This window comes from Hypanus sabinus, chromosome 7, assembly GCF_030144855.1.
Source record: "Hypanus sabinus isolate sHypSab1 chromosome 7, sHypSab1.hap1, whole genome shotgun sequence".
In the NCBI taxonomy this organism is placed as follows: domain Eukaryota; kingdom Metazoa; phylum Chordata; class Chondrichthyes; order Myliobatiformes; family Dasyatidae; genus Hypanus; species Hypanus sabinus.
In genome coordinates, this window is record NC_082712.1 from 22,871,810 (window position 1) to 22,881,047 (window position 9,238).

General features: G+C 38.4%; 1 protein-coding gene across 3 annotated transcripts in view; it reads left to right on the forward strand.

Annotated features, from left to right (window-relative positions):
* The window catches only part of wdr17 (WD repeat domain 17), a 162,445-nt gene extending 154,207 nt beyond the window's left edge, over positions 1-8,238 (forward strand). For all 3 annotated transcript variants that reach the window (XM_059974293.1, XM_059974295.1, XM_059974292.1), the window contains 2 exons: positions 404-531; positions 6,941-8,238. In XM_059974293.1, the coding sequence (XP_059830276.1) occupies positions 404-523 (120 nt within the window). In that variant the 3' untranslated portion in view covers positions 524-531; positions 6,941-8,238. The remainder of the gene's footprint in view (positions 1-403; positions 532-6,940) is intronic.
* The last annotated feature ends 1,000 nt before the right edge of the window (positions 8,239-9,238 follow it).

Consider the following 9,238-nt stretch of genomic DNA (forward strand, 5'->3'; position numbering starts at 1 on the left):
GGTATTTATAAAGTTTTGAAATTTGCATCACCTGGCCTTTCCTAATGATGACTGTGAACAAGCCATAGCCCTAAGAAGCTAATTAAGATCTGAGACCTTGGTAAAAGTTGTCAGAGAGCTCAAATCTCTTGGGGATGCCCAAACTTTTGCATTTTGCTCCTTTCCTTTTTTCCATTCTAAAATTGTATAAAACAAAAACAATACACTAATTTTGCTTAAATGTTGAAAAGAATGTTTCATCTTTAACTTTATGACTTTTAGAGATCAGTTCATCTCCTACTCACTTAACTATTCACAGTAACAGAAATTTTGACCAGGGCTGCCCAAACTTTTGCAAACCACTATATGTATGTAGAGTCAAGGTACCTATCTTTTAATTGTGTTCCTTTTTTATCTATTCCAGGGGCCGGTGTATTTCCTCGAAGATGGAAAATCAGCAATCTCGCTTAATGATGCACTAATGTGGGCAAAAGTCAACCCTTTCTCTCCCTTAGGAACAGGAATACGACTAAATCCATTCTGATCAGAAATGTAAAGAAATTACATTTTTGGTACTTTTATATCATTGGTTACTGTTAGGTTAGTAGTGTACTAACCTTGCTGGACAGGAAGACAGGAGCATAGCATCATGCAGTAGCCAAGTCTATTTTATAACATGTAAATTGCAAAAGTCCAAGGAAATATCGGATTTTCCAAAGATCCAGTGCAGGCTATTGAAATTTAAATTTCCTAATTCAGTATGTTCTGCTTGATGCCAGGAAAATCTGTTCTCTCGGAAACTAAAATAGACAGAAATTGTGGTTACCATGCTAATTCGAAATTCAACCAGGCTGAGTTCAGATTTAGTAGTTTTAAATATTATCTTCTCATGCTCACACATATTAACCTTTCTACACCTGCCCCAGGGAGTGTTCCAGTAATGAGCACATTTACAAATTATTTATCACCCAACTAAATAAACCAAAAATGCATGATGATTACAGCCACAAAGCTCTTGAAGTAAATCAGGAAAATGCTAAGACTGCAGTGCTGATATTCAATAGTTCAGTAGTTTAATTAATCATTAGCTCACAATATATGAATGCTCCATGTAGCTACGAAGAATCTGTTAACGATTCAAACTAAAAGTGGAAAATTTATTTAAATTCTGTGAAGTAAATTTGAGATGCTTATTAGCATGTGCTTCCGAGCACAATACACATACTTCAAAATAGAAATATAATGGTAATGATGGACTTTAAAAAAATATTAACACTGTAAATGCTGTTAGGTCAGTGTAATTATAGAATTGCCTGAATCAATCAGTGCAATGCGTTCTTATTTTAAAACACAAAGATCAGCCCATTGCCAAATACCTCTTTAATCTTTAAGTTTACATCCATAGATTTATTTTTTTAAAAAACTACAAAGTGCAGTTTCAGTGTTGCTGGGCTGCCTTTTGGTAAACGAACAGTAATTTTGCAATTGCAAGAAGACCAGAACCGACTGTGTTTCCTGGTATGATTTTGTTGTCCTTCATTTAAGAGTCTGGGAAATACATTGTGGAAGTTGTGCCTTAATATGGGTCAGACACATCCAGATCCTTCTTAAAATCATTAATTTAATTTTGCACGTGATCTTCCCTGCAGTCCTGTGGAAAATTTATTGATTACAAGCCCACAGCAGAGAATGCCTAGCTAATTGCAGGAAGTGTAATAGTATTTGTGATACCACACGAGAGTAACAAACACTCAACTCAGAATCAGGATCAGGTTAATTATCTGATATATGTTGTGAAATTTGTTGTTTTGTGGCAGCAGTATAGTGCAGTGTATAAAAATTACTATAAAAAATCAGTGCAGCAAGAGAGCAAAAAGTGGGGTAGTGTTCATTGGTTCATCATCTGTTAGAAATCTGATAGGAAACTGATCCTAAAACATTGAGTGTGTGCCTCAGGCTTCTGAACCTCTTCTCTGATGGTTGCAAAGAGGAGAGGGCAGTCCTAGATGGGGAGGGTCCTTTATGGTGCCAACTTCTTCGTGCATCACCTGTTGAAGATGTCCTTGATGATGGGGAGGTTATTGCTATGAAACAATGGATGGAAAATTACAATTGTCTGCAGCTGTTGGCAGGATTACATTTAAAAGAAATGACCTGAATGGTCCCTGGGGCTCACTCCTATGCTTTTGACAATCAATGTCACATTCCTAATATGAACTGAGAGCAGCGAGGTGAGAAAATGGAAAGCATGATGACCTCAAGTTAAGCACCATTGTAAGGAGCCAACAGTAATGATGCATGAAAGAAGGGGAACACAGAGAAACGGGAATCTGGAAGATAATGTCCATGTCATCTTTCTTTGTTTTGAGTGGATCCAAATTTTCGCAAATATCTTTATCTAACCCGGAGAGGGCTTTACCAAACTAGATAGCATAATCTCCTTGTAGTGACAAAAGTTGAGTTTAGGTGTTCTGTTACAAGATTAACATTCAGGGTTATGTTCCACATTTTGAATACCATCTAAGTTGTGCACTGTATTTCTTCAAGTGCTGAATTTTCCAGCAGCAGTCACACTAAGCTGAATGTTGGAATGTGTATATCATTGTCAAGGCCAGTACTTAACAGTTTGGTAATTGCCCTCCAAATACTGAAGCTATGTTCAAAGAGTTGTCACATGAAGGGTTCTAGGATTTAGAGCAAGAAACAATGACAGAGAGGTGATGTCAGGATGGAGTGTTACTTGCATGGGAGCTCCAGGGTGTAAGTTGCCATTGTTGCTTGAGGTTTATCTTTGAGAAAAACTAAGTAAGTAACTGCAGCGCATTTTGTAGATAGCACACTCTGTCGTTAATGATAGTGATGTCTTAAGCTTTATTCTGGATGATGAGTGTTTGCTTCTTGAGTGCTGTTGGAACTACACTCATCCAGAAAATGGGAGAGATTATTCAATCACCTATGGCTTTTTGAAGATGAAATAGCTTTGGGAGGTGTCAGGAGTTAAGTCACTAACTGCAAGATACCCAGCCTATGACATATTCTTGTGCCACTGTTCTGGTTGAGATTTGTGTCAACGGTAAATGTTAATAGTGGGGGACGAAAGGTTGGTGGGTGCCACTGACTGTCAAGAATGGGTGGTTAGATTGTCTATGCTGTTGAAGTACATCATTGCCTGGAGAGTGGCATGTACGTAGTGTCGCGGTCAGCACAATGTTATTACAGCTCAGGGTGTTCTAAAGTCAGAGTTCCGTTCCGCCACCATTCTGTAAAATGTCTCTGTGAAGTGTGTTTTCCTCGGGTGCTTTGGTTTCCTTCCACAGTCCAAAGACCTACCAGGTTGGTTAATTTGTCATTGTAAAATTGGCCCATGGTTAGGTGTGGGTTAATCAGGGTTGTGCGATTCCTGGGGTGGCGAGTCTCAAGGGCCAGAAGTTCCTACTCCACGCTGTATTGCTAAATAAATAAATACAAATACTTCCACTTGTCCAGGTGTAAGTAAACAATGTAAAATTGAAGTAAAGGGCTTAGAGCTTTGAAAATGGAAGGAAATTTCAGCCTTTCAATAGAAGCATAGGAGGAAATTGTACAAATTCCAGCAGCACATCTCTTATCTCCCTGATGCCAGAGAATTGAAGGATTACTAATGCTATTACTTGACAAATGGGGAAGGAACAGAAAGAAAATTAGAGCCTAATTAGTTAAGATTTGGTGCTTAGCAAACTATCATTTCCAAAGACCAGGAAATACCTTTGGTGCAAAAGGCAACGATTAAGCAGGATCAGTCAACATGGATTTGCTAAAAGTAGGTCAAGGCTAACTAACCAGACTGAATTTTGTGAGCAAGGTCAATGAGGGCAGTGCATTTGATGAAGTTTATCTGAATTTTGGCAAAGTATTTGAGTAGATCTCACAAGCCAGGCTGAGCAAAAATAGTCATGCTCATGCAATCCAGAGCGGTCAAGTAGATCTACAAGTGGTACGGTACACAGAGTTATCATAAACACTTGCAATTTTTTTGTGATAGTACTCGTACTGTTTTTTTAAAATCTGATCTGTCTTAATGTATCTCCAGATAAGTTTTTTCTCTCACTCTTTTCTCCTTCCAGCTCTGCTTTGAAAACTGTGAACCACTCTTTCCCTCATTTCTGAGGAAAGCTTGCTGACCCAAAATGTTGGCTGGTTTCTCTTTCCACATATGGGGCTTGACTTGCAGAGTCCATCTAGCACTTTTATTTTTAAGCATTTCAGATTCCAGCATCTGCAATTTTGCTTATTCATCTTTGTGAACCCTCTATGCACCCTGACCACATGCGATCACATTTTTCCTGGAAGATGATAAGATCAGAGGTGTGTGGAGAAAATGTACCAAGGTAAGCAACACACACAAAATGATGGAGGAACCCATTAGGTCTCAGCATTAAGTAAACATGATGACTGTTTATTTCCCTACACAGATAGTGCCTGACCTGCTGAGTACTTTTGTGTGTGTTGCTCAAGGTTTCCAACATCGGCAACATCCCTTGTGCACCAGGGTAAGGCTGTCTACAAATATATACATTGTGTGCCATGCTCACACGACTACCAGAACCGTACAGAACACTTGTTAGATCATAGGTTGAATACTACATGCAGGTTTCACCACACAACAGGAAAAACATGATTGCACTGGAAAGGATGAAGAGAAACTTTACAAAGATATTTAGAAAGCATAGTGTAGTGGTTGAAAGGATTTATTCTAGCTGGAGGTCTGTAATTAGTGGTGTTCCACAGGAATCTGTAATGGAACCAATGTAGTTTATGATGACAGACATGAAAATGTAGCTTGGGTGGGTTAGTGTGTTTGGAGATGATACAAAGATTGGTGGTGTTGTGTATAGTGCAGGCGCTGGCAAAGAATACAGTGGGAAATAGATCAGCCAAATGTGAAGTGTTGCACCATGGTAGGTCAAATGTAAAGAGACAGTACACTGTAAAGGGCAAGACCCTGAACAGTGTTGATAAGCAGCAGGATCTTGTGAGTTCAAGTTCATAGCTGCCTGCAAGTGGCTACACAGGTAGATGAGGTGGTTAAGAAGGCATATGGCATCGTCGTCTTTATCAGTCAAGGTACTGAGTTCAGAGTCAGGAAGTTTTGTTGTAACTTTATAAAACTCTAGTTGGGCTGCAGCTGGAGTATTGCACACAGTTCTGGTCACCTCATCAGAGGAAGGATAGTGAGCCTTTGGAGACGATGCAAAAGAGGTTTACCAGGATGCTGCCTGAATTAGAGGGCATGTGCTATAACACAAGGTTGGACAAAATTGGGCTGTTTCTTTGAGCAGCGGAGGCCAAGAAGAGATATGATACAAGTTTATAAGATTATGAGAGGTATAGACAGAGTAGGTGGACAATACCTTCTTTCCTGGGGTTGAAATGTCATAGAGCGTGAATTTAAGTGTGAGTAAGTAATTTCCAAAGGAGATATGAGGGCAAGTTTTTTAAATAGAGAGTGGTGAGTGCCTGGAATGCACTGACTGGGGAGGAGGTAGGATAGTAGAGGTAGATACATTAGAGACTTTTAAGAAATGTTTACATAGGCACATGAATGTGAGGAAAATGGGAGAATATAGACATTGTGTAGGCAGAAGAGATTAGTGTAATTGGCCATTTGATTACTAATTTAATTGGTTAGGCACAAGATTATGGGCTGAAGGGCCAGTTCCTGTTCTGTAATGTTACTGGAATGGGAAAATTTTAGCAGTGCAAAGAATTGTTATATATGATAGTTTACTAGGAAATAATAAGGCTAATGTGCAACATTATGAAGATCCTTAAAAGACAAGAAGAGCTTATTTTCTTTTGCAAATAATTCAAAGATTTAAAGAAATTAGTAGAAGAATTAGGGGGGGGGGGCAAGGAAATTAATTTTTAACCCGAGATATGATGAGATAAGTTCCTTTCTCGAAGATTTTCTTGTATATCTATGACCATATGATGGAAGTTTATCAGTGAAGTAGCTCAAAAGGGTTTCTGTAGGTCACTGTTTTGAGGAGGTGCTACGGAACTGTCCTTGGGTGAAATGATTGACTTTCATTAGCTACGCAATCTTTCTTTGTGTGTAATACACCAACCAGTGAAGCCCATTCACTTCAGTTTTTCCAGTTGTTTTTGAAATTACACTTGGTTAAGTGCTTTAATGCCAAGAGTAGTCAGTTTTACTGCTCTGTAATCCATTCAGTACAGTGCCCTATAGAAGAGTGGTTCTGGAGGAACCCAAACCAGAGCACCGATGAACAGGACGTTTATAAAGTATCACTTAGTAATGTTGTCAATAATATCCTCTATCAGTTTATTAATGGTTCAGAGAATATTTACTGAATGGACATAGGCAAAAATGGATTTGTCCATTGCATTGCGGACTGGACAAATCTCAGCAATCTTATGCTGATGTTAATTTGGAATGGGAATATCAAGAATACTACAGAGGATGGAAATGGAAAGTAAAAATAGAATATTCTGGAAAATCTCAACAGGCTTTGCAGCATCTGTAGAAAGATAAGGAGTTAACATTTCAGGTCTGAGTTTCTTCAACAGAACTGAAAAAGAGGGATGAAACACGTTAATTTTCAGTTGCAGGGAACATAGGGAAGGGATGAGTTAGAATAGAGGGAAGATCTCTACCTGAGTGGGACCAAATGAGTTAAGGTGGCAATGAGAAAGAGATTATCCTTCTTTCCTGCCTTGTGAGTTGCTAAGAGCTGTGGGATCTGCTTAGCAGGCTAGACTACACTAATGGAGAGAAACAACAAAATTACAGACAGATGAATTAGGGAAGTAGCCATTCTGATGCAGGAAGAAAGAGTGAGTTACTTGAAGTTAGAGAATTCAATATTAAGTCTGGAAAGCTACAACTTGACCAATTGTAGGATGAAGCGTTGCTCCTCAAGTTTTTAATCGGACCTTGTTTTTTGCTTCACATTTCTAGCATCTGTATTTTTTCCCGCAAATGAGAAAATCTGCAGTTGCTGAAAATACAAGCAACGCACACATAATGCTGGAGAATCTCAGCAGGACCGGCAGCATCTATGGAAAGGAGTAAAGAGTTGACATTTCAAGCCGAGGCCCTTCACTGGGACTGGAGAAAAAAGATGAGAAGTCAGAGTTCCTCCAGCATTTTGTGTGTGATGCCTGGATCCTTTAGTTTGCCTGCAAATAACACTGCAATCATGATTTAATTAACACCTGTTGAAAACAGCTGGATGAAGGCAATCGATGCTGAAAATCTGAAATAAAGATTGTGAATGTAAGAAAAGCTCAGTAAATGAAAAATTAACTTTTCCTTTCATGTATCTTTCATAGATTACAAGAAGTTATTACCCTGAAACATAATACCACTTTAATCCCTATAGATATTAAGTAACCTACTGAGTCTCTTTACAATTATATGTGGAAATATCACTGTATACATGTGAAGTAAATGAAGGTGCTGATGTTCACACAGTGTGTCAAACTTATTGGTTCATATGATTACAAGAGAGTCACCTTTTAAATATTGAATGTGTTTTTTCTGAAAACTGTACTACAGATGGATTACCACTGCCCATGATGTCATAAGTTGTTCAGGGTTTTGTGAAATACTACATGAAGGGATGAATGCCACTTTTTCATCTTGTTTTATTTTGGCAGGATAATTCTCGTACAGAACTAATAGTATTTTTATCCAAGGGCACATTCCAATCTTATTTCTCGACAAGAGTGGGGATTCTAGTGTTAAACATTACTCTGATTAAAAAAAGGAAAAGAAATTTGGAAGTGTTTATTTTGATGTAAGTAACCTGCCTCAATTTGTTTTAATTATGTACTAATGATTATTAGTTGACTTTTCTCCTGAAGACACCCTCTCAAAAGATTTAATATAGATTTGAGAGGAGAATCTCTCAACAGATCTGCATGCATGCAGAGTCCTGTGTTGCTAAGAGCACTGGGAATATAGTGAAATCATGTTGCAAGTATCTTTATCCCTTTGAAATGTGCATACATAATGTTAAAATGTCAATGCATTGTTAATGTGATTGTTCCGGATTGTGTATTACTTCAGATTATGTAAAATTACACCAAATTGTTCAAATCAGTCCTAGTGTGAGTGATTGTTTTCCTGAATATAATAGTCTTCGTATTAATGTGATATTGTACAACCATTTCTGTTTTTGTCGCTGTTCAATTTAATAATTGGGAACTGCATTTTGTTTGGGCTAAGTTATATAATAAACTCATTTAAAAACACCACTGCTAGTTCATTAATTAAAATCAACTCCATCACCAGCAACAAATTTTTATATCTTTAAAAGTAAATGGTATGATGAAAGACTACAGTGAAAAAAGTGAGCACAGATAGAATCTGGACATCTTAGCATCTGTTTATCTTAGTCCGTGCAGATCATGCATAACAATATAACCTGGGTTAAATCGCTCTATCAAGTCCAGGTGAAATTATCCCTATCATGAAAATAAATCTGCTACTTACATGTATTATTCACCTTTGCACAAGTGACAATTTTCCAGCATCAGATGTACACCCAATTTAGCCAATTTTTGGACATCATTGTTGTAATACCACGGTAATACCATGAAGCTCCAATCTCTGACCGATATTGAGTAGTCACAGTGCAACATAAAACACATTGTAGAACTTTGATCCATATTTAATGTGACAGTAGAAACATAGAAAACCTACAGCCCAATACAGGCCCTTCGGCCCACAAAGTTGTGCCGAACATGTCCCTACCTTAGAAATTACTAGGCTTATCCATAGCCCTCTATTTTACTTAGCTTCATGTACCTATCCAAAAGTCTCTTAAAAGACCCTATCGTATCCATCTCCACCACTGTTGCTGGCAGCCCATTCCACACACTCACCGCTCTCTGCATAAAAAAACGTACCCCTGACATCTCTTCTGTACCTACTCCCCAGCACCTTAAACCTGTGCCCTCTTGTGCTAGCCATTTCAGCCCTGGGAAAAAGCCTCTGACTGTCCACACGATCAATGCCTCCCATCATCTTATACACCTCTATCAGGTCGCCTCTCATCCTCCATCGCTCCAAGGAGATAAGACAGTCTGCTGACTCGACAGCTTCAGAAATGACTCTACGTTTCTCAAGCACCTTCTGATTTCAGCACACTTAGTGCATTCAGAGTAATCTATAAGAACAAAAATTACAACATCAAAACATTTGACTCTGACCTTGATCACAAATTTGTATGCAGGTCTCAAAGTCCAAGGA